The sequence below is a fragment of the Sus scrofa genome, chromosome 10, assembly GCF_054392235.1.
Source record: "Sus scrofa isolate SSC_HxYL_T2T_F1_AM1 chromosome 10, Sscrofa_HxYL_maternal_Yorkshire_Landrace_v2.0, whole genome shotgun sequence".
In the NCBI taxonomy this organism is placed as follows: Eukaryota; Metazoa; Chordata; class Mammalia; order Artiodactyla; family Suidae; genus Sus; species Sus scrofa.
The window spans coordinates 23145382-23171153 of record NC_139392.1 but is presented as its reverse complement, the minus strand read 5'-3'; the positions used below and the strand labels follow the sequence as shown (position 1 = coordinate 23171153).

Here is a 25772-nt window from a genome sequence, read left to right as displayed (position 1 = left end):
GAGTTCCAGGTTTGCCGCAGCTCTGCTGGGATCCTTGTCATGTTTAGCAGTAAATGAAGTCCCCAGCAAATTTCTTGAGTGTCCGGGTTGGACAGATAACACCATTGCACTCGGGTTCTAGAGTAATTTCAAGAACATTTGTTGTTGCTGTTTAGTACAGTAGAGTCCAGGAGACAAACCCTGCTTTCAGCTTGCCCCTGAGGAAATGTCCAGCCCTCTCACCTCCAGCTCTTCACTGGGGGCACCCGGGGAGCATTGCCCGCCACAGAGCTGCGGGCAGAGCGGGCAGGCAGTCTGTACTCCTGGAGAGAAAGACCGTCACATTTCTTTTCTCCTCTGTAACAGAGGTTGCTTTGCGAGTCCCTATTAAGAGACCCTTCCTAGCACACTGTCTGAGGGTATTTTCGGTGGCCTTTCATGGTGATGGAAGAAAGGAACCTGGAAGCAGCCTCAGGTCTCCTGCCTCTGAGGAGGAGGAGGTGCTGCGATGGCAGCCACCCTGCTCCTGCGCACCTTTGGGTGTCAGGGGACCACCCTTCTCACTAGTTACTTTCAGGGATGGGATTGTTTACAAAGGTTTTTTTGTCTGCAAACTGTGAACAGAATCTGCTGTTTTCCCTACTATTTTCTTGGTATGTATTTTTTAAAATATAAACTTCAAAGGCGAAAGCGAAAGAAAACAAAAACCAAAACCTCAAAATCCTAATGAATTGGGCTTCACATTTGAAAAGAGCTTTGTTATTTGCGGCTGCTGGAGAGAATCTGCCTCCCACAGCAGGACCAGCCCTTCAGCTCCTCCCTTCCTGTCTCTGCACGTTGACCATTTTAACATTGATTTATAGTTTGTTACTTTTAGTGATTTTAAGTGCTCATGAATTTCCTTGACTTCCTCATTGCTTTTCATTTCCATCTAAATTACCTAACCTTTCTCCTAATGTCTTTTTTCCCTATATCATCTTAATAATGTGCTTCTCTCTCTTCTTACTGCCTGTGTGTGTGTGTGTGTGTGTTTTAATGTGAAGACCTAGTTTGGGCTTTAAAATTATTTAAAAGTTTGTTTCTTGTTTTTTCAAGTTCTTGCCTTTTCCATATTTGAGAGACTTTGTGTGTGCATGATGTTTTGAGCTCTGTCACGGTGGTGGCTCCCAAATCTTGCTGATATGATTGGGTGACCTTCTAAATTAATTGTGTTCCTGGACGCCATCACAGATAATCTGATCCAGTTAACTAGAGAAATTAGTGTAGGAGTGTGCCTTGGACAGCTTGTTAATTTGTCCATTCATTCACTCAGCAAATATTGACGGAGCACCTACTGTACGCCTTTGTTGTGCTGGGAGCAGAGTGAGCAGAGACCTAAACGCTGAGGTCCTGGGGCTCACCAGTCTGAACCCAACCACATGGCCATACCTAGTCAGAAGTGATGCTGGGAAACAGCTAGGTTAACCCAGCCCAGTTAACCAATCACCAGTCAAAACTTAGCATTTCTATGACCAAAGAGAAGGAGCAGCTTGTAGACTGACAGGTGCCTCTCATGAGTGAGCTACGATGCCATCTGATCCCGTCTCCAAACTCAGATCTGCCTTTTGTGGTCCAGCCAGGCTCACCATGTCAGAACATCTGTCTGCAGAACTGGACTGCATGACAAGAATGAGTAAGCCATGCAAAGCAGGAGAAGGAATAGCATATACAAAGGTTCTGCTGTTGGCAAATTTAGGACATGGAAAGAAGTCTTGTAGAGCTGGAAAGAGAGACTTATGCAAAGCTAGGTGGTAGAGCTGGGTGAGAGATCATAAAAGAGCTGTCGTTCTCTGAGGACCCTTGGACTTGATTGGAAACTCACTGGAGATTTTTAGCAGAGGAATACAAGTGTGGTCCCCCATGACTTCTAAAATACCATGTTGGGTTCTGGGTCCTGAAGGGTCCTGGGTATAATGAAGCAGAAACGAAGCAGGAAGACCAAGTTAGGAGGCTGTTTGCAGTGGTCTGGGTGAGAGATGACAGTTGCTTGACCCTGAGAGTGGCAGGGGTTTGGAGGAAAGTAGATGGATTTGAAATTTCCGTCGGAGGTTGAACCGATGGGGCTCAGGAGTGTCTAGCTTATTGGTGATGAGAAAGGCGAGGTGTCGAGAGGACCTACAAGGTTCTTTTTCCAGCACCTGGATGGATGGAAGTGACGTTGGTATTAGAAAAATGGGCATATGGCATTGGGCTCAAGGCGGAGTGAGAGCAATTTCGGTTGTCTTCGTGGTAGGATCCCTCGGAAAGGAAAATAGCCGTAGACGACACTGGATCAGGTTTTGATGGGCAATTGAAGCAGTCAAAGAAGCAGTGTCATGGTCCCTCTGTGAGGGTATCATATGTTTTTCATTTCATAAATGTTAAAGGTTACTATTTAATCTTTAAACAGAAGCTTGTTAGAAAATTATGTTAAGAGGGAGGGTTAATTCTGTTGCTTAAAAAACTGAATATTAGAAGGAAAGACATACAGGGATTTACTGTCTCTCATTCATATGATTACCATGACATGTTTCATGGAAGAAGGAAAGATTGTACCTTTGTACCTTTTTCCCAAAGCGGATAACTAACTTTTCTAAATGCGTGTAGTTTCTAGAGTGCAGTTTAGTTGCATAAAAGGGCTACTTAAAAACATCATAGGAACCTACAGGTCGTGCAGGTTATCCAGATGTTATTTCTGAACATTAATTTTTACCTTCTGCTCTTTATCCTGATGTCTCTCTCTGTGGTGCTAAAAAGTAAAGTTAAAATGTACGGGTTGTAGCGGTTACTTTATTTTTCCTGAGAAGATGCATTTAAAAGTCAAGTTAAGAGAACTATCTGTCCCTTCTCTGAAAAACTCAACTCCCTTATGCACTCTCCCTGCCTAACCACTGGTTGCATAATTGCTTCATTACTCAGACTCTGTGCACGTGGCTTGCACGCTTTTAATTTATACCTGTTTGCTGGGTTTACTCACGCAATTAATTCCCTCCTTTTGTTCGTAGTCATCCGGTGCTAAGAGGGTAAAAGTGGAGAATTCCTGTACCATCATTCATGTGCTCGGGCCCAGGTTGTAATTCCTCCCGTGGACGGCAGCTTAGAAGCCTGGATTCTTGTTGTATGAAAGGAATTTGAACATTAGATAAGAGCAGTGAGATCACATTTATTCTGGAGCTTTTTTGCACTGTTTAATTTTTTGGGGGTCCAGTAGGATACCTCATTGGACTTCAGAGTAATGTATGTAATTTTATGACTGAAAAATGCCATAATAAAATAAAATGTCAGTTTTGAGGTCATCTCCAGCCATGGGAGATTGAAGCTTACTTTCTTGAGAATAAAAAGAGAAAACAGTGGATACTTTTTCAAAATCACATAATACGATTGTGAAGTGATCCGAGCCATGTGCCCAAGGTTCCGAATGCTTTTCTGAAGTCAGTTGTATGTGAGTATAAACCTTAGGATCTCACGGAACGATGTACATTTATTTTGTGGCTAAAAGGAGATGTTTGGAAATCAGAGCAGAAAAGGTTTTTTTCCCAGACCAAGTATTTTAAAAGTACAGAAGCGGCATCACCATTGTTATAGATAAAAACTGCTAAAAGCTGATTAGCACTGCAAAGGGCAGTGGTAGCTGGTGATAATTTACTCCTGTGATCTAAAAGACAGGAAAATAGCAAGGTTCCCACAGTCATTTTATATGAGGGTAAGAGCCTTGTAACTGAAAATGACGGCTAAAAAACCATTTCATTTTTACAGGCTATTCTTGAGCACTCATTGGTGCCTACAGAACACTTAACTCAGCTGCCCTTCGGGTCTCTGAAACCCAGAAACCACCTTAGATCTACTGGTCGTCGAAGCCCACCCAGAGTAGGTCAAGGAAAAACTCTTTTTATGTAGTTTGTAAAGGTTGAAATAATGGAATAATGAAATAGGCAAAGGAAAGAAATGTAACCATGTTTCTTGCGAGGCAGTTTTTGAATCTCACAGCTCTGCATGAAATGAGCTGGTGTGCTCATGGGAGTGATAGCACACTGTCCGGTGGAAATGTGCTATGCGCCACTTAATGCAATTAGCAATGTAATAGGAACTATGTAAAGTAAAAAGAAATAGGTGAAATTAATTTTAATGATATACTTTACATAACCCTGTATATTCCAAATATCATTATTTCACCGTGTCACCAGTAAAAATTATTAATGAGGTATTTTACTTTTTTAATGGTGTGAAGTCTTCGAAATTCACCTCATTTCTTCCACTGCAGCAGTTCTCAGTTGGGACTAGTCACGTTTCCAGTGCTCGTGTGTCTGATGGCTCCTGCCTTGGACAGTTGTAGAGCAGGCATTTTCTTCTTCTTTCCCATTTTCTGTAGAGCTCTTGAGGAAGCTCAGGAACTACCACTGACTGATTTTGAAAGCAAAGGCTCCATAAGTATGATGTGGTCAGGAAGGGCTTGTGGCACAGGGGTAGGTATCCTGGGCAGCTTACACAGCAGTGACGCAATCAAGGCCTCGGGGGCATAAAGGCTGAGGGGTGGTGTGACTTGCCTCCAGCCTCTGGGACCACATGCGGCATGACGGTCCCAAGGATTCTTGATTTGTGGACAAACGAATCGGCAGCTTCAGGTGTTACAGAAAACTACATTTTGAGGAATTCTCTTCTGCAAAGATTCTAAGGCATGACATGAAATGGCATGGTTTTGTGTTTTTTGTTTCCTAAAGTAAAATGAAAAATAAGCCAATCATTTGCTTTTTTATAATACTTTGAAAGACTAGCATCTTATTCTTTTCATCATAAGTCTTTGGGGGCAGGGGGCGGCAATAATGAAATAACAGTAATGATTTTCATTCACACTGCTTTTTTTTAAGGCATTTTAAACTTAAAAAAATAACATTGTTACAAACTTCAGAATCAAGAACATTAAGTCAGGTGTTTTGTTTTTGCATCCTTCAGCTGTATTTATTTTTGAATATGTGGGTTATCTAAAAACGTGCATTTATTGAGGTTAGATTTTAATAATAAAAACTTCCTCTTAAATGAATCCTGGTTTATGCACTTTGTGGGCTAAATGAATTAGGCTCCAAACTTTTATCTGAATCTGTGGAGCCTGGATATAAATTGAAAAGATCACAGCTGTGGGGAAAGACCTATACTGCAAAGGCCTTTCTGCATAGATTATGAACATCATAACTTGATAATTTTTTCAAAACTATGGTTATAATTGGACCCAATGGGGGTCTTTTTCTTTGATCAGATCACAGTAACTGTGGCTTTACATTGGAAAATGTCACCACTGTGAAGGTTTATCACCTGTAGAGCTGGTCCTCCCTCTGATGCTGTGTTCATTTCTCATTAGCATTATTCAAAGTTTAGTTGTTAATTAGGTTGACAATTCACTTACAATCACCATCCACAAGAGTAGTCAGGACCTCTTGTATAAAGAAATAGCAACATTCCTTCTTGCATGTATGTGTGAAGAAGAAATGGCATGGTTTTGTTATCTGGTCGTGTCCTAAGGATGAGGAACATGCTCTGAGAAGGGAGCAATCGGCAATCGGACCAGAATTTGTCCCATCAGGTTTTTTTTTTTTTTTTTTTTTAGAAAACAGGATGAGTATCTCCATGACCTCATGTTTCCATGTAAAATGCTGATAGAAAGTGTGTGAGCATCAATAGTATTTTTTAAGTGTTCAGAGTGTCGTTTTTTATTCTGTGTGAGAGGAATCGGTCACGTGAATTGGATGCATAGGAACACATCCCGCCCCCTCCACTTTAAAAAAGAAGAGGGCACATTAGGAGTGCGATCACATTTAGAAAATCCTCATCTAAGGAAGGGCTGTTCGTAAATAATTCGTGTTTCTCTAAAAGACACAGGAACTGAAAAGGATGGAAATGCGTGAACATTTTTAACAAATTTAGATGCCTTTAAAAATTGCCCAAATTCCTAGTGGTGTTTCTTTGATTTGAGGACATGATTAATATGATTACTGGTTCAGAAGGCAGTAACACTGAACTTGAATCCTGCAGGTGGTGGTGGAAAAAAACTGGACAGAACTGGGTTGAAATCTCAGGTTGTTGCTGTTGTTGTTTGGTCTTTTTGTCTTTTTAGGGCCACACTCGAGGCATATAGAGGTTCCCAGGCTAGGGATCTAATCAGAACTGCAGCTGCCGGCCTACACCACAGCCACAGCAATGCCAGATCCGAGCCGCGTCTGCGACCACAGCTCATGGCAACGCCGGATCCTTAACCCATTGAGCGAGGCCAGGGATCGAACCTCAAGGTTCCTAGTCAGATTCATTTCTGCTGCGCCATGACGGCAACTCTGAAATCTCAGTTTTGACAGTTCGTAGCTGTGTAGTGAGGGCCAGGTGGTTCACAGGCTTGCGCCCCTATTTCTTCCTTCATGAATGGTGACATGATACCTTTCATAAAAGTCTGCAAAGACTGGATAGGACAGTGTGTGCTGCACATGACACAGTCCTCCACTCGTGGAAGGTTCTCAGAAACCCTGACTTTGCTCCCCTCTCTCCATCTAATAGTGGTGAAAACTATTCAGCAATGACTGGAAAATCACAGGTACAAACGAGGCTTCCCCACATACAATTAAATAGGACGTGATCCTGGAGGACTTGCAACAAATAACCTGACATAGCAGAAATGAACGATACCCACCCGGCTAAGTCTCCAAACAAGTAGACACATGTTGTAATGGCTAAAAACCTGCAGAAAAGTGGCTCCCAAGCAGTTTACTGTAAAATAATTACAGCTTATTTATGTCAAGAGGCCTTGGGAGAAAAAGAGAGCATAAACCAATTTGCATTAGCACATCACTCTGTGCCCCTGCTTTCCTTTCAATTAACAGACCAGCAGGTGCTCTCTGCAGTTAAAAAGATAAGCTACTGGGGAGGAGGAGGAGGTTCGGGCTGACCTGAAGACACTGCGGTTTGCCTGCTGATTGGGCTCGTACCTCGCTGTACCAATTTCTGAGGTGTTAATTTAACTGTTCCTCTCTGCCACGCAGGTCTCGGCCCTGAAAAATAAACTGAAGAAGCAGTCTACAGCTACGGGTGATGGAGTGGCTAGGGCCTTCCTTAGGGCGCAGGCTGCTTTGTTTGGATCCTACAGAGATGCACTGAGATACAAACCCGTAAGCTTTTCATTTCATCGCTATTTTAATTTGCTTTTGTGCGGTTCTTTGGAATGGGGCAGAAAGAGAAACATTTTAATATCCCACCCTAAAAAGCATCCCAAAGGCTTTTTAAAATCCAAAATAACATGCTTTAAAACATTATGTTCTACCTCCAATTTCTTGACTTTTTGGTTTTAGTTCTTTTAGTAACCCATAGTTAAGATTTTCCACATTCTTTTGCATATCACCTTATTTATTGTTCTAGAATTGGAATACTTACCTCTGAACTAGTTAATGAATTGCATTAATGCATTTTAGAGCAACTACCTGATCTTGTTAGGATCACTAAAAAATTAACTAGGCACTTTGGTTTATTAGAGTTCAGAAGTGACAAGTATAAGGTGACAGTTTAATAGAACTTGAAAATTTTGCAATAATTGGGAATTTATTGTCTTCCTAATTCGTAACACTTTTCTCAGTAGGTTTATCTATTTAGCATATCCTGGCTCATTTTGCCATTTCTTTCTTGTTTCATTACCCCCACCAAATTATTATTGTGTAGAATTGTAGCTAAGTTGTTAGATGGTCCATAAAGGTATAAATCAAAATATATTTGTTTCTCTGTCTCTGAACTATTGGTCAAGTACATTAGTCTGCTTTTATGAAAATAATAACACTGCCCTTTCATCACTAGATGAATAAGTTGCAATGGATTAAAAACACTGCGTTAGTAACAAGTAAGGAGACCTATTTCCTGATGGGCATTTCACCCTTGCTAAGCTGTGTAAACTTGACCCATCTCTTTAGTCTCTGTCAACTTCCATCTTGTTATTTGTAAAATGAGAATTCTTAGTCCTTTTCTGTCTACTTTCAGGTTTGGTGTGTAAATCCCACCATAAACCATGCGGCACTAAACGGGTGTGACTGGGTCACATGCCTTCTGAACTGACTTCCAAGTTCGTAGTTCCCACCCATGGCTCTTACATCTTTGAGGAGCTGCTGAGTTATTAGGAGAAACCTGTAAATTTATAGGCAGATCAGCTACTGTCTCTAGTCAAGTACAGGTGTCTAATTTGCATGCTTCTTTTTGAAATATCTGTATATTTTAAAAGCATTATGTAGAATTCATAGTACTATACATAATATATGTGTCTCACACAAGGCAGTCTTCAAAAATTATTGACAGTTCTAGGGTCTCATTCTTTAAAAGACGGGAAACCAGTCATCCATACTATAGTAGAGCATTAAAATTATTGGATATCAATTGAAACATAAAAATGAATTTGAAAGACAGAAGTAGTGATTGGTTTTAGTTATCAGATTTCTTGAAAGAGAGATTGGTTTCAGGTTTATAATAAAGGGGGAAAATTAAAAGGATCACTTTGCTTGAATTTTGCCACAGTTAAATACTTGTTAATCTCTATAAGCTACATTTGTCTTTCCAATTTTCTTATTAAATCTGTGAAAGATTTCAGATTTGAGGAAGGTGGATTGAAGAGATTTTCTTAAATGATTTAAATTGTCAGTGTTGTTAGGTGCCATTAAAATTATAAAAATATCCCATCTTTAACATTGGTTACTATAATTTCTGTAGCTTAATTTTCTCTCTCTTTGAGCTTAATTGAGCAGATAGGGATGGAGGATTTCAGTGACTTTGGCTTTCTTTTAAACATTTTGAACTCTAGATTCTTAGTATCTGTGGGAACTTATTTAATTTTGTCAGAGAATATCTTTCCTGTGTATTGGTCACGTTTTATGAATGTATTTATTTATCTGCATTTTTCCTTTTTATGTTTGATGTTTTATCCTTCCTTTTTTAACTTCTGGTTCTTTCCAGAAGTTGGGGTATAGTATTTTCATTCTCTATGCCTTCACATTTCTTTTGACTCAGCCCTTGAACAAAAGCTTGATTTTTAAAGTATACCAAATGTGTTTCGACATTTTTTGCATATATTTTCAAAATAAATAGTTTTTAAGGAAATTATTTATTTATTGTGTATAACATATTTCTTGTTTTAGGTATTGTCTTTACAAATAACCTTGTATTCTAAATTATCGAAAGTACATTTTTTATTGCATTCTTTTTGGACATTTATATAACAGACACATATATATCTTTGATTTTCTGATTGATGTTTTTAAAAAGCCAAGTTTCAAAGTTGCAGTTATTTCATGGTTTTGTCTCTTTTCATCATAAATATATTTCAGTAGTGTCCTCCAGCTACTGGAGGACAGTCAGAAAGGGAAATATTACCAAATAGCTTTAAATGGGTATGAATCCTTTAACTAGGTAGTACTTTTCCAAATTTCATGATCATTCACATGCATAAACAATGAACCACCATTTCCTTCACATTTGACAGAATTGCACCTGTTGATTAGTTCTGTGTGGACCCGTGTCCCAGGGCCTTCTCTTGACCTGGCGTTCAAGGCCCTCATGATGGGCAGGTAGTCTGTGTCATGCTTTACTTTTTTCCTAAACTTTGACCTCAATTCAGAGAATTCTGCCTGAGGCTTCAAATGTCCCAAGCTTCTCAGGCTTCCAAACCCTTATTTATAATGTTCTTTCTTCCTGGCAGTGCTTTTATCTTTCTAGCTTTTAATGGCCATCTAGTTCCTTCCTGATCCTTGAAGCTGTAGTTCATCCTAACCCTTTCTTTCTGTGAATTGATTATATTTACTTTCTTTAACACACTTCTTTTCCCTTTTTAATAGATTATTTATTATCGTTCTTCTATTGTTATTTCTGCTGATATTAAGAACTTACTACTAATTGCTATTAAAACCATAACTGACTGTTCAGCACCCACCAGATACCAGGCAGTGATGGCCCCTTTAAATAAACTTTCCCATGTAATCTTTACAAGCCTTTAAAATACTACCCTTTTCATTTTAAAGATGAGAGAAATGATGCTCATAGAGTTTAAAGAACTTCACTAAGTCACCCAGGTAGTGACGAGGGAGCCGGCATCTGCATGTGTTCTTTCCACAGTCCTATTCTTGCTCTGGGCTGGGGTGTCCCTGTTCCATTCGGCTGCCGTTGTCATACCTCATTCTCCTGGAACCTCGCAGTTCTTCTAAATGAAGAGCCATGGAAGACACTCAGTACACATTTATGTAAAGACTGAGCAAACGGCACAGAATCTTAGGAATTTTCTCAAAGGCAGCAGATGGGATAGGCGTCTCGCAGAGTGCATATAAGTTGTTCTTCATGCCGTATATTTCCATGCATGGTTTTGCCTACCTCGACTGACTGCCCCTGCTCGAGCTGCTTCTTCCTCTTCCCTCCGAGCCCCCTGCGGTGGCACCGGGGAACCAGTTGGATGTGGCTTGTGAGGGAAAGCCCTCAGGACGATCTGAAAATTCATTTTCAATGCACATCCTAAATACCACGAAAGAGTAACTTATTTTATAAATTAGGCACTCAAAGTGTCAGAGTGATAGCTCTTAGTATGTTACTTTTCTCGTACTGCCTAATCTACAGTCTCTGAATGTCACACTGGCATGATTGGCAAATAAATTATAACTGCTCTCAGTTACAGAGAAAATGATAAAAGTTCTTAAAGCTTTTGGAAAATGTCTCAAATAAAATAATGGCTATTTTCCTGCTTGGGAATTTTAGCCATCAGCAAGTTAGCTACTTTTTACGAATTCAAAAGTGGAAGATCAAACTCATGTACTAGTACTGTAGGTCCACCCCCCCCCCCCTTTTGGTGTGAATTTTGGCTGTCTAGGCTGTCTCTGTCAATATCATGGTTGTCCTTTGGTACTATCGTTTTTTCCTTCTTTTTTTTTCTCTTTTTTTCTTCCTTTATAGGGCCATACCCACAGCATATGGAGGTTCCCAGGCTAGGGGTCTAATCGGAGCTGGAGCCACAGCAACACCAGATCCGAGCTGCATCTGTGACCTACACCACAGCTCATGGCAGCACCAGATCCTTAACCCCCTGATCGAAGCCAGGGATCGAACCCGCAACCTCATGGTTCCTAGTCAGATTCATTTACGCTGCGCCACAAAGGGAACTCCTCCTTTTTTTCTTTTTTAATGTACTAAGTAAATTGAAGAAAAGTGATAAAGGCACAGACTCTAAAACTAGAGTTTGAATCTTCATTCTGTGACTTACTGGTTGTATGACTTCAGGCAAATGAACCTCTTAGTGCTTTAGTTTGCTTATGTGTTAAAAGCGTGCGCGCGCGCGCACACGCGCGCGCATACACACACACACACACACAAAGGTAATAATACTTCCTGGATTGTTCAGTTGTCTGGAGGATAAAATGAGTTCCTATATGTAAGTTAGTAGAATAGTGCCTGGCATATAGTTAATGCTCTTTATATTAGGTGAGATCATTAAAACTGACATTTTATAAGTAGTAATTACATTTGGTAAGGAAAATTCCCTTAATAGAACTAAAATAAAGTACCCTCCTTTGATTCCCCCAAAATAAAAACATTGTCATAAACATGAGAATACTTAAAAATGATGTACTAAATATCTAACAGAGGCCATCAGTTGTGCCTGTGTGTACCATTTGTGTTACAAGCTGTTAAAAAGGAAAGTCAGAATTTTTTTTGGCAACAACAGCTAATGCTAAAGAAATGTTTGCATGAGTTAAAATATTGCTTAGCATATTCAAAAGCATATACTTTTATTACCTTAAGAGCATAGAAGTGATACCTAAATCTGTTCCTTTGACTGTTTAAGATAATGTGATTTTTTTCAAACACAAGCTTTTCTGGGCTTCCAGGAGCCTTGCCCATGGACAAAAACGAAATTCTTTTTTAAAATAAAGATTAGTAATCTGGGCCTTTAAACATTTGTTGTCCTTTAGACATTTTAAAAATTATATTCCATTAAGTCATTATCAGTGAGTCATACTTTGTGATTAAGTTCAAATAATTTAAGTACAGAATTGACATCCATGCTTTAAGCGGCCATTCACCAAATTTTTGCCTTAAAGCTTCCCATTTGACAAATTTGTAACTGCTGAGTTGTTAGAAACTTCAAAAGCCAAGTTGAAAAGTTTATTTACTCACCCCTCACAGTTTTATGGTTAGCAGTTGTTCGTTGCCCAGGCTTGAATACCTTTTGACTTTAGGATGGTTTCTAGGAGTTCCCATTGTGGCTCAGTGGAAATGAATCTGACTAGTATCCATGAGGATGCAGGTTCAGTCCCTGGCCTCGATCAGTGGGTTAAAGATCCGGCGTTTGCCCCGAGCCATGGTATAGGCTGCAGATGAAGCTCGGATCCTGAGTTGCTGTGGCTGTGGTGTAGGCCATCGGCTCCAGCTCACATTGGACCCCTAGCCTGGGAATCTCCATATGCTGTGGGTGCGGCCCTAAAAAGACAAAAAATTTAAAAAGAGGGGATTCTACAAAAGAAATATTTGGTTTTTTTCATAGAATAGGGTTGCTTTTACAGCACTCTTTCTGCTTTTTTTCTTTTTTCTTTTTTTTAATTAGCAGAGAGGGAGTTTTCCTTAATTTTTTAGCAAAAATGTAAAATTTCTGCGCAACGAGTATGGGACAGGTAGAACTGGGGATAGTTAGGGTTCCATCTTTACATCACTGGCAGTAGATTTCATTGAGAAGAGAGAATGTTTTTCCTTAAGCTATGGGGGAGAAAAATATTTTTTCATAGTATGTATAAAATTAATACATAAATCTACTTATCTTTTAAAGTGTTCAAGCTTTTTTTTTTTTTTTTTTTGGTCTTTTTGCCATTTCTTGGGCTGCTCCCATGGCATATGGAGGTTCCCAGGCTAGGGGTCGAATCAGAGCTGTAGCCGCTGGCCTACACCAGAGCCACAGCAACGCAGGATCTGAGCGGCATCTGCAACCTACACCACAGCTCATGGCAACGCCGGATCATTAACCCACTGAGCAAGGCCAGGGATTGAACATGCAACCTCATGGTTCTTAGTCGGATTCGTTAACCACTGCGCCACGACGGGAACTCCTAAAGTGTTCAAGTTTAAGCAAAGTGCTAGAAACAGCTGTGTCTAGAAAAATCAATTTCTTTTCCTATCAGTTTTGCTGAATCATAGGCAAATGGAACATTGATAGCATATATTTTCAAGACAGATCCAGTAACTTAGGATAAACTCATAATTATACATGTATATGAGAGAAGATTTTTGCTTTTAATAATGATTAAAATTTATTATTTGAATATGAGACTTTTTCATGAATGATTTTCAGCAGTAGAAGAAAGCATTGTTTTCATGGTTAAGCAGCTCTGAGAGTAGATTTGCAGTTCCTTTCATAACAACAGCATTGGGACACTTGGAAGAAAAATGTTATATACCTGAAAAATCTTTTATTGCTGTCTTCCGTGAGAACCTAACTATATTTTAATATGCCCTTGAGAGAACTGGTAGCAGAATCATTCAGAGATTTAAATCTAAAATAGAGCACAAATGAACCTATTTACAAAACAGAAACAGACTCATAGACATAGAGAACAGACTTGTGGTTGCCAAGGGGGAGGGGAGGAGGGATGGATGGGGAGTTTGGGGTTAGCAGTGGCAAACTATTGCGTTTAGAATGGATAAGCAGTGAGGTCCTGCTGTATAGCCTAGGGAACTCTATCTAATCTCCTAGAATAGACCATGATGGAAACTAATATAAAAAGAGAATCTATATATATGTATGACTGAATCACTTTGCTGTCCCGCAGAAATTGGCACAACATTGTAAATGAGCTGTACTCTAATAAAAAAAATCAGAGATTTAAAAATGTAAATACACCATCGCTATGTGGACATTTTTGCTTAGTTTGTTTATACCCCTTATATAATAGTGGCATTACTTATGAAGTCTAAGTGCATTAAGGAACTGAGGATTACGCTGACACTTTATTTCACATTTTGTACAATATCATTCCTCCTGATATTATTACGCCTTAATTTTTTTCAATACAAACTTCATACAGTATCATTCGTCCTGATATTATTACGCCCTAATTTTTTTCAATACAAATTTTTGCTAAGTCATATACATTCTTAAAGCGTAACCATCTAGTCTGTGTTTTAAGCATTTTCTTGTTCTTGCAAGGTTTCCTACTCTAGAGGACAATATAGAATTTGAAACATATCTATTCTTAAAAACAAACTAAACAAAAATGTTATATTAATTCAATAATGATAATTTCTCTGAAGCTGGACCTAACAGTAGAGTAGGAAAACCAGCCCCATTTCATCCATACCTTACCGATGCCTTAATTATCCTATACAGATAATTCACATAGTCACCAGTGGATATTTATTGAACACACAAAATGCACGGTCTGGATTGGCTGCTGTAGGGAATGCAAAGGTTTACAAGGGTTTAGTCCCAGACCTCGAGACCTCACAGAGAAAATATATAAAGTAACTGTTAACACAAGGCAGAAAATAAAAGAAAGCTACAAAAGCCTGTAGATACACGGAGGATGGAGAATTTACTTTTTTCTGTTGAAAGTAATCCAGGAACCTGTGAGGTACATCCTCTGTTCCATGTGGGCCAGATTTCTGCCACAGAGGGCAGGGCTGAGTTATTTAAATGCCATCCGCTACGAGTGACGAGTGACGGGCAGTTCCTAGCACCCCAGCTAAAGAGCACGTTTTTTCTTCCCCGTTCTTAGCATACAGGTGACCGAGAACGACGTTGTTCTGTGGGCAGTCATGGTCCTGCTCTGCTTAATATGTTTTCCAAGATAAATCCAGGTGCGTTGTGGCATTTCTCCTATTAGTAATAGCGCACTACCAAGGCGAGCCCCCTCGGAGGGTGCCTGTGGGTTGTTGAGTCTTCCTAGACCGTCTGTGTTGACTGACGTAGGCAAATGTCACGTGCGCCGGGCTGCGGTTCCTCTCTGGCTCTCCCTTCTCTGAAATGAGAATGTCACCCCCACGCCAGGACACATCAGTCTTCTCACGCCCTTCCTTCCCTGCTCCTCCCTCCGTGTGACATTCCAGTGCAGCGATTTGGGCTTTGGTTCCTTTCTGTTGCCTCATCACGGTTCCCTGAGCAAGAGAAGTCAGTTGCTTTACCGTCATGTCAGAATTTTCCCACCGAGAGTTTTCCTTTTTCACCTTTTCATGTTTCTACCTGGTTATTCTGTGTCTCCCCTGAACAATGTATATATGCATTTATTTACTTATTTTTTTCTGGCAGTGAACAATATAATTTTTAAAAGGAGATTATAAATGAGTATTTCTCAGTTGCATCAATCTTTTTCCCTAAGCGATGTGATCAGCTTAACTTTAAGTATTTCGCTCTCTGCAGATGATTCCCAAACGCATATTAAACAACACATTTTCCAAACTTGGATTTCTGGGTGGTGTTAGCCATCTCCATGTGCCCTTCAGACACCCCGCTGCCCTTTGCTGTGCCAGAGTGGCTGCTCTTGGTGCTCTAGACCGGGCTGTCCTGCCGGCTGCTGCTCTTTCCAGAGGAAAACTGCCCTTGGCTGAAGGGGGAGTGCCTCTTCAGGCCCCTCATCCTACCCCCGCCTTCCCCCCCGAGAACACTGACCGACATCGGGTAAAACACACTGGCCTTCTTGCCTCAAGGGGATGGACTCTGCCGCACAGTTAGTGCTTTTCTGTGGTTCAGGCTGAAGCTGATCTGCAGCTGGAACCCCAACCTTGCTTCTCTGTTTCCCTTAGTACCTGTTTCCTGAGAATCTCCACCAACAAATGACCTGAGCAAGAATCCCTGTGTCAGGCTTGGCTTAGAACCTAACCTGAGATTGATTTCAACCAGGGTTGATTTTCTCAGGTTCCTCTTAAGCCTGGCTTTTGTTCTGTATTTCTAGCCTTTAATAAATAATACCATCTTTTGATCCTCAAGCTAGAAATCTGGAAGTCACCTTTGACCCCTGCTTGTCTTTTCGTTTGCATCAGTAGTTCTTAAACTTCATGTGTCCAGATATCTTTACACCCTTAAAAATTATCAAAGACACCAGAGAATGTTTTGTTTATGTCGGGTGTATCTGTCACTACTTACCATAAAATATTTTTAATATTTATTAATGTATTTAAGAACGATACAAACTAATAAAAGAGAAAAAAAATTTTTAATGGAAAAATAAAAACAAATCTAACGATCAACATTAAGGCATATTTTTATGAAAAATAACTATTTCTAAACAATTTGGTCAGAAGAATGGCACCATTTTACATTTTTCCAGCTCTCTTTACTGTCTGGCTTAAAAGAAGTTGCCTGGATTCTCATATTTGATTCTTTTCGTCTGTCACAGTATCGCAAATTGTGAAGCCTCTGGTAAGCTCTCCTGGATCTCATGAGAAAATGAAATTGAAAAGGGCAAATACCATCCTAGCACTATTAAGAAAATAAATTTGATGCTGAAGACCCTGTGAAACAATCTGAGTCCCTGGACCATGCTTTGAGAACCACTGCTGTCTATCAGTTGATAAACAAGTCCTGTGAATTTTGCTGTGCAATGTTTGGCAACGTAGTTTAACCACACGAACTTCACACTTTTACAACCTGGGTAAATCCGCTTCAACTCTCTGAGCTTCAGCTTCTTCATCTGTAAAATGGAATAATGCTCACAGCTTATTGTGCTTTTTCAGATTACATGACATAGAGTAAATAATGTATTGCATGTAGTCTTAGATCCTTGGACGTGAGCGCGCAGCCGGAATCTGAATCCTGCCTCTGACGCTTCTGCGCCGTGCAGACCTGAGCCGGTGACATGGATTTTTTGACGTTCCTCACATGTGACATAGGAGGACGGGAAGCGTGAGGGTTATGTGAGCTGATGTGTGTGAAGTGCCTGCCCGTCCTCAGGACTGTGAAGGCATCAGCTACTCTGCGTCAGAGCCAGGAGTGCCCTCTACGTGTTATGATGGGAGTCACGGCCGTTTTCTTCTTTTCCGCTGCCTAAGCCATCTTTTCCTGCCTGAGTGACTTTGCCCTGTTAATCGATCCTCCTATTTCCATTGTTTTCTTTTGCCCACTAACCCTCCTTTTCTAAGGCCCAGATAGAATGCTGTCGCTTCACTGAGTACACACTTCTTCTTGAAGGATATGCCTGTCTCAGATCATGGCACGGGCTTTTTGCAGTCCAGCCCAGCCTACCTTGTATCTTCCTTGGGGACTGCCTGCATTTCATGCCCTTCAGCCACTAGGCTTCAGCTGGCTGTTGAGTATCTCACTTTGATGCTTCCTCTAATTGATACCCACTCCAGACACACTAACCCACTGTCTGTCCATGACTGGCCTCTCTCAAGACTGTCTACCACATTTACCAGCTTTTCATAAAGTTTCCATTAGTTTTCCAAACTGGTTCATATTATCTCTGCAAAGCTGCCAGTTGGTCCCAGCTGAAATCTTTCATACTAGGCATAAGCTGGGCATTTCCTAGGTAGCATTGGGTGTATGGTCACCTTACTTGGAATGAGAAAGTTTCTGAGAAACCACTCAAACCTAATCCTGATTTTTTATTAGATGGCAAATAAATCAGAAGATCGTAAGCAGAGTTCCTTCTTGTCAAGTCACTCGACTTGGATTTAAAAGATCTCATACTGGGGAGTCATTTACAACATGTTTCTAGGATATACCCTAAGGGTGACAGTAATTGAGACCTTTGTGTATTGATACATAAAACTTGAGAGCATTGTTAATCAAGACTTATTTTTCTTTTCCCTGACAGAAAATGCTGGGGTGTGTCAGGGCTTTGTGTTCCTCGTTATCATTAAGATTCTTAAGGAATAAACTGTGTAATCAGGTGACGGTTCAGTTGGAAGCTCTTACCGGGATTCGTGTTATCAGAAATGGGTGGACAGCAAATCTGAACTTTCTCTTACTCCTTCTCTCGAAGGATTGCACGCAGTTGCTGGAAGATTAATGAGAACAGAGTGCTTTCAGGGTCGTTCATGTTGGCTAATGAGTACATTACAGCTGACTTGTGAGAGAGCATAGGTAGACTTTGCTCTCAGCCCTCGCCTTGCTCCCCTCCCTCCAACCAAAAGAAACCCTTGCTTGTAACACAGGAAGTCAAAACTTTTCGGGTGGAGATGGAACTTTATGTTTGAATTCAAGAGTATTTCAGTTCAAGATAGAACTTTGTATTTGAATTGAAGAGCATTCTGCAACGTTAATGACAACTTTTAGACATATTATAGACAGTAATAAAATATCTTTTATAGGAGTTCCCATTGTGGCGCAGTGGTAAACAAATCAGACTAGGAAACATGAGGTTGCAGGTTCAATCCCTGGCCTTGCTCAGTGGGTTAAGGATCCGGCGTTGCCGTGAGCTGTGGTGTAGGTTGAAGACGCGGCTTGGATCCTGCATTGCTGTGGCTGTGGCTGTGGCTGTGGCTAGGCCAGCGTCTGCAGCTCCCATTAGACCTCTAGCCTGGGAACCTCCATATGCCACGAGTGCGGCCCTAGAAAAGATGAAAAGACAAAAAATATATATATGTGTGTGTGTGTATATATATATTTTTTTTATACATTTGGGGGGAAAATCTATCAAATAAAAACAAAAATTGGAATGGATAAGCAATGAGATTCTGCTATATAGTCCAAGGAACTATATCTTAACACTTGTGCTGGAATATGATGAAGGATAATGTAAAAAAAAGGTGTATATATATATATGTATATATACTTTTATATAAATATATTTCATATTTCACACACACACTTTTTTCCACGAACTGGGTTACTTTGCTGTACAACAGAAATTGACAGAACATTGTAAATCAACTATAATTAAAAAAAAAAAAAAAAAAAAAGGAGTTCCCATCATGGCATAGCAGAAGTGAATCCAACTAGGAACCATGAAGTTGTGGGTTCGATCCCTGGCCTCGCTCAGTGGATTAAGGATCTGGCATTGCCGTGAGCTGTGGTGTAGGTCACAGATGTGGCTCAGATCTTGCATTGCTGTGGCTCTGGCATGGGCTGGCAGCTACAGCTCTGTAATTAGACCCCTAGCCTGGGAACCTCCATATGCCGCAGGTGCGGCCCTAAAATGACAAAAGACAAAAAAAAAAAAAGAAATACAGAAAAAAATTATCAGTAGTCCTGGTTTCTTTGTAATAGCAGTGACATAATTGGAGCTGCCATTAGAGGCAATAATTTTGTTTATTCTTAACATTTATATTTGTTTTTGGTAAGATAGTATGTCATACGGAGCAAGGCCTTAATGCACTCACTAGTTATTTTATTCACTTATAGAACTTTTATTGGGCTCCCAGAATAACTAGACACGTTGCTGATACTAGCAATACAAAAACAGCAGGATGGTGTATTTGTTGTGGGTTTTTTTTTCCCATTAGAGTGTAAGTTCAATGATAGTGGCAAATATGATGTATTTTTGATAATCCAAAGTATATTTATGTATATTAATCCAGTTTTTAAAATTTGTACTTAAAAATCATCCTCTAGTACTTAACAATGGCAGCAACCAACATAAAAATGTATGATGATGGTTTTATTTTCAGATCACTGGCCAATGGCTGGTGGTAGCAGTTGGCATCAATTAATAGATTATTGAATTGTCTTCTCTGACACTTAATTTGAGTTTATTTTCTTCCTTCTCTAACGGTGCTGTCCAAGAAGACTTTTTGTGCTATCTGTGCTGTCTGATATGTTAGCCACTAGCCACTTGTGGCCGCTGAGCATTTCACATGTGGCCGGTGCAGCTGAGAAACCAAATTTTCAGTTTGAATTTTCAGAAATTTACATTTCAGGAGCTCTGTGCGACTGATGGCTGGTGTACAGAACTGTGCCGTTCTGTGGTTAACAGTTGAATCTCACTTACGGATACCTGTAATGGGAGGCATTGAATTCGTCCTTAAAATTAAATCATGATGAATATTTCCTCAAAGTTTTGTAGGAAGGTGGGCAAGCTCACTTTTTTCTTTTTTACCGCGATGTGGATTGCTGCGTGATTTAGTATAAGGACTGAATCCTGGGCGCTCCTCTCTGCTCTCATGGGTCACCTCTCGTCCTCTGTGTCGACTGAGCAAGAGAATCATCAGCCTATTGAGGGAAGCAGCAGGGGCAGAGATCCGTCAGGCGGCGGCCGTTTTCCGAGGTCATGCGTGGGGGAACGCGGGACACGTGGACTCCGTGTTTGGAATTAAAGTCCATGTCATTGGAAGCAGGAGCCTCAGCTACCACAAGACACTTAGCAACAGGATGCATGGAGGCACGTGCTGTGTGGGACTCACCCTAGGAAGAATCCAGTCAGGGTTGTCGTTGCAGGCACGAAGGGAATGTGATTCTAAGACCTTTTAATTGATTTCAGAAGGAATTAATGATCATCCTATCAGTGGCAAAAACCACACAGCAGTTGTTACAGTAAGAAAGTTTTCTAATCCGGATGAAATATAATTGTTGGACTTTTCCAGATATATGTACTGTTTTTCATGCTCATACTTCAACCTGATGATGCTAAATCTTTATTTTAAGAGGATTTATTCTTACTCTGAGAGAGTGAAAATGAGCACTTTTAAGAGCCCCAGGGGTCCTTGGTTAGTAAGCTCCCATGGACACTTATCAGTAGAGGACGATTCCTGCCAGCCTGGATTCTGGATTCCAGCTCTGACGAGTAAAGGTCTTTCTGACCCGCTCTGCCCTCGAAGCCCCTGAGGTCGATTCTGGGTCTTACAGTCCTTCGTGGCCCTCCCGTGCCTCTTTGGATGGGCTGGTTCACTCTGACTTTCTGTTCTTTGTTTCCTTCCAGGGTGAGCCCATCACTTTCTGTGAGGAGAGTTTTACAAAGCACCGTTCAAGTCTGATGAAACAGTTCTTGGAAACTGCAGTTAACCTCCAGCTTTTTAAGCAGGTAAGAAGCGACCTCCACAATTTGTTCTGTAGCAGAAGATTATAGAAGTATGACAGCAATGTGTAAAACATTTCATCATTGCAAAATTACGTCCTAACTTTGCTGTGGAAAAATTCCTCATCAAAGGTTGCTCAGCTCAGCTCATCAAAAGTTACTTCCTCACAGAGAAAGAGAATCCGTGCACCGCAGAAAAAGCACCGTGACTGCAAGACATCTTAGAAGGCATTATCTCAGAGGGGTAGATTGATACGTAAACAAACTGAGTTTCTGATAGGACTGTCCCTGTGTCATCCATTTTATAAAGACAATTCCTATACGTAGCTTTTTGAGCTTTGTAAGACTTTTCATAATCACAAAAATCAAAATTCAGAAAAAATCAGTAGTCATACTGTGTATCTTGATTTCTGGCTCAGAAAATATACTTATTTCAAATGACAGCAGCTTAAGATCAGAATTCAGGAAGTTTCGATGCACTGTTTCTTTTATCCCATGGCAAGCCTCTTAATTTAGGCCTGGCTTAGCTTCTGTTTATATAATTTAAATTAAGGTCTTAACACTTACTTTTCTTATTCCACATGACAATTTTAAGTGTAGAGTTAGCTATGCTAATTCAACATTTAATGCCAACCTCCACAGTCTCCTAAACTGTGCTCTGGGCCAGGATGCAAACATGAATAAAAACGCAGTATGCCCTTGAGAAGCCAACAAGCTAATAGAAATTCCTCTGGCTATTAAGAGGAAAGAGACCAAATAACTCACAAAGACCTTCAAGTTAGGTAAGTATAGAAATCAGCATGATGACACATCCAGTACTGTTTAGCTCTAGATGCTGAGGAGGTTTTAAAAAATGATCTGAGCTGAAAAAATGCTGTCTTCCAGTATGTGAAGGTGACCTTCAAGAAAGGTTGAGTTTGTCTAGCGCACAGCTTTATAGAGCAGACAGAACCAGGATTGGCGGGCTTCACAATCAAAGGTGTCTTGTGATCTCCAAGGATGGAGTGGGCTACCTCTGGAGCTCTCTGTCCCTAGAGGCCCCGGTGTAGACCAAATGACTTCTGGGGGTCGGAACAAGGATCAAGTGACGTCTGTAAGTGCTGAAGTGCCGAGCACAGCATCGCCCCAGGCTAGGCGTCCCGTCTGCTTTTTAACACCCTCTTTGTATTTTTGTCTGTCAAGAGTTCTACTTCTCATTGTCACAACAGAGTCATGAAGGTCACATTATATGAGGGTCAGGAGTGAATGGGTGGGCGGAATAACTCATTACCTCCCTCTCACCACAAGACTCTGCGGCTAGTCTTATGGTTTGGTAGTTTACACATAGTAAATTTTTTTTTAAAATTTAACTAGAAAGGAATATGTATTTTAGGAGTAAGGTGCAGTTGGGTTAAACCTTGGCTTTATCACTCACTAGTTTATCTTTTGTAAGTGTCTGTTTCTGTAAAATTGCAGCAGCATCACCTGCCCCACAGGTTGTGCTAAAGTCTGTGTGAGTTAGTACATGTGCGCTCTGAGCATGACAGTGCAGGCGCCTTGGAAAAGCCCAGCAAGTTTCCGTGTCTGCCTCTCCTTAGAGCAGTTACACTAACAAAATACATATCTATGCAGGATTTTTTAGAAATACAATTTGGTCACAAAGGCTCAATGTAAAATATGAAAATGGTCGATCTAGTTAGAACGTTCATGTGGACACTTTGGATAGTTTGATGCACACCAGTTGACCATGTCCTTGAACTTGATACTCTTTTTTTTTTTGTTTGTTTGTCTTTTTAGGGCTGCACCTGCGGCATATGGAGGTTCCCAGGCTAGGGGTCTAATTGGACCTGTAGCTGCCGGCCTATGCCAGAGCCACAGCAACACGGGATCTGAGCCTTGTCTTTGACCTACACCACAGCTCATGGCAACACTGGATCCTTAACCCACTGAGCGAGGCGAGGGATCGAACCCTCAACCTCATGGTTCCTAGTCGGATTCGTTTCCACTGCACCATGACGGGAACTCCAGAACTTGATACTCTTTTATAAACTTTATGACAGTGGTCCTTGAAGATGTCCCTGAAAGGACTTGAAAGAGTCCAGGACTGGGTTTCACAGACTTCTGAAGAGGAGAATGTTGCTGTGCGGTGCCCATGCCGACAGGAGTGTCGGGCCCTGGAGAAAAATGTGTCAAGGGTGGATCTCACGCTGGCGTCCTTCCCACAAACAAAACCACTAAAGGACACCGGGAACTTTTTGGAGGTGATGGATATGCTCATTACCTGGATTGTGACTGCGGTGATGGTAACAGAAACATATCCGTGTGTCCAAACTCCCCAAGTTGTCTGCACTAATTATGTGCAGGTTTTGGTGTATCAGTTACCCTTCACTGAAGCTTGAGGAAAAGAAGGAAAACCAAAAACAGAAGTAAGAATCAGTTGGTAAAAAAAAATGATCAACATAGGTAAATTCTCCAAGACACTATAGATCTTTCTGGAAGAATCTATAAAAATATTTATTAGGTACAAATGATTAATATTCCTGACTAGGAATTTGTGATCCATCGTGGGTCCAGAACTACCCAGGACTTCTCTCTATTTGACAGCTCACGTGCATTGGAATTGAGGGACCACAAGCCCCAGAGAGAAGCGTGTAATTGTGAGGTAAGAGTGAAAGCCAGCTGTTACTTCTGATAATGCAGCCGAGAAGGACCCAGAGCTCACTTAGGTACTGAAACAATTTAAAATGCAGGATTTGAAAAACGTCCTGTGGTGAGGGGGTGCAGGAGACAGAGCCCAAGATGAGAGGTGAGGAGGAGACAACTCCATAAATCTGAGGAGACTTCGTGTAAAGGTGAACAAGAAATGAAGGTGCTCCCTCCCTCCAGCCCTTTCCTGGGGATCCTGCATCTGAAGCTCTGCTGCCGAGTGGAGGGGAGGGGAGGGGAGATGCTGCCGAGCAGTTCCCACACACCCGCGTGCCCAGGAAGCTGAAGCCTGAGCGACCAGTTTCTGATTTGGTCTGACCAAACCCAGGCCAAGTGTGAAGTGATCATTCGCTGTCAGGGCCCTCAGGCCCCAGCGGAAGCAAGTGCACACCCTCCTGAGAGTCCACCTTCGTCCAGGCATCGAAGGATCCTCCCAGCTAACACCCCCAAGAAACATCCACTGTTAAAAGTCAGTACACATCCTGAGAAACAGATCACACACCAGAACTAGCAGAAACAGCAGATAGAAACTGACTGGCAGAGGCTGCAGATACTGGATTTATCAGACGTGGAATATAAAATAGCCGTGTTTAAGATGTTCAGTTACAAGATATAAAAATGCTCAGGCCATAAAAACCTTAAAGAATGTGAAGCCAATTTTAAGAATGTAGCCAAGAAACTTCTGGTAAGGAAGCATGTAATTTAAATGAAAGGAAATCGGCTTGTTTAATAGCCGATCAGATCTAACTAAAGAGAGACTTCCTGAGCTGGAAGATATATCTGGAAAAAAAAATTATCTGGAATATAGTACAGAGCGATGAAGATGTAGAAAACCTAAGAGGCTGATAGATTTGAAGGGTAGAGTGGACATGTCTGAAATGCACATAGTCAGTTCGGAAGGGAGTAGACAGGAAAAGGGGGAGATGCTGGTTGAAAGGACTGGGCAGAACCAGTGAAGGCACCGCTTTACAGATTTAAGTCCCGCATCGCCAGACCGAGTAAATGAAAAGACATCTACATCCACCCAGTGTATTCAGCTCTAACACATTGAATAGAGACGGACATGTTAAAAAGGAAACAAGACCTTACGTTGAAAGAGCGACATACTGACCGATGACTTCCCATCAGCCGTGGTGGAATCCAGGAGGTGCTGCCGTATCTTTGGTGTGTTGAGAAAAAAACACCTAGAATCCTCTGCCACCTGAAATACATTTTGATTGTAAAGCGCCCTGAAAACATTTCCCTGCAAAAACGGAGTTTGCCCTTTGTGTCAGCTTTCATGATGTGTCCCCTTGGCTCGGCTGTGGTCCCAAGTTATATAATGGGACACTAAACTAGGTGTTGCTGTGAAGGCATTTTTACATGTGTAGTTTAAATCCCTAATCATTGGACTTTAAACAAGGAAGACTATCCTAGATCATCTGGCAGGCCTGTCTGAATCAGTTAGAAGGCTCTTGAGACAGATTTTCCAGAACTAGAAGCTCCACCTGTGGATGGTTCACCCCCCACACACACACACACACTTTCCTTCCTGCCTCCCTGTCTCCTGAGCCCCCGACCTGCTTCGCCAGCCCTCGTAATCACGTCAACCAGTTTTCTTGTAATACATCTCATGTACATGTGTCTGTCTGTCTGTCCATCAGATCTCCTACTGGTTCTGCTTCTCTGACTCCTACACCAACAGGAGAAGAAATCCTTAAGGAAGTACTCTAGGAAATTACTTTAGGGAGTTCCCATCGTGGCACAGGGGAAACGAATCCCACTAGGATCCATGAGGATGCAGGTTCCATCCCTGGCCTCACTCAGTAGGTTAAGGATCCAGTGTTGCCCTAAACTGTGGCGTAGGTCACAGACGTGGCTCAGATCTGGCATTGCTGTGGCTGTGGTGTAGACTGGTGGCAGCTCTGATTTGACCCCTAGCCTGGGAATCTCCATATGCTGAGAGTGTGGCCCTAAAAAGCAAAAAAAAAAAAAGGTGTACCTCAGGAGAAAGAAGCTTTTCTCAGATCCAAGATGGAAGGTCTGAGATGCAAGAAGGAAGGAAGAGCAAAATAAATGCTGAACATGTGGATCGAATTTAGCCAGTATTTACTATAGAAGACATGGAAGTTCTCCCACACATTCAAGAATCAAATGGTTTTGATTAGAATTCCAAAAAAAAAA

At 41.2% G+C, this 25772-nt stretch overlaps 1 protein-coding gene and 1 long non-coding RNA gene across 24 annotated transcripts in view; both read left to right on the top strand.

Annotated features, from left to right (window-relative positions):
• DENND1B (DENN domain containing 1B) overlaps positions 1–25772 on the top strand; it is a 326057-nt gene that overhangs the window by 240219 nt on the left and 60066 nt on the right. For all 23 annotated transcript variants that reach the window (XM_084979381.1, XM_084979374.1, XM_084979370.1 and 20 more), the window contains 2 exons: positions 7017–7142; positions 20829–20930. In XM_084979381.1, coding sequence (XP_084835507.1) covers positions 7017–7142; positions 20829–20930 — 228 coding nt within the window. The remainder of the gene's footprint in view (positions 1–7016; positions 7143–20828; positions 20931–25772) is intronic.
• Positions 11974–13759, top strand: LOC146398864 (uncharacterized). Its single transcript, XR_014817539.1, has 2 exons — positions 11974–12238; positions 12893–13759. It is a non-coding gene; the product is annotated as an uncharacterized LOC146398864 (long non-coding RNA).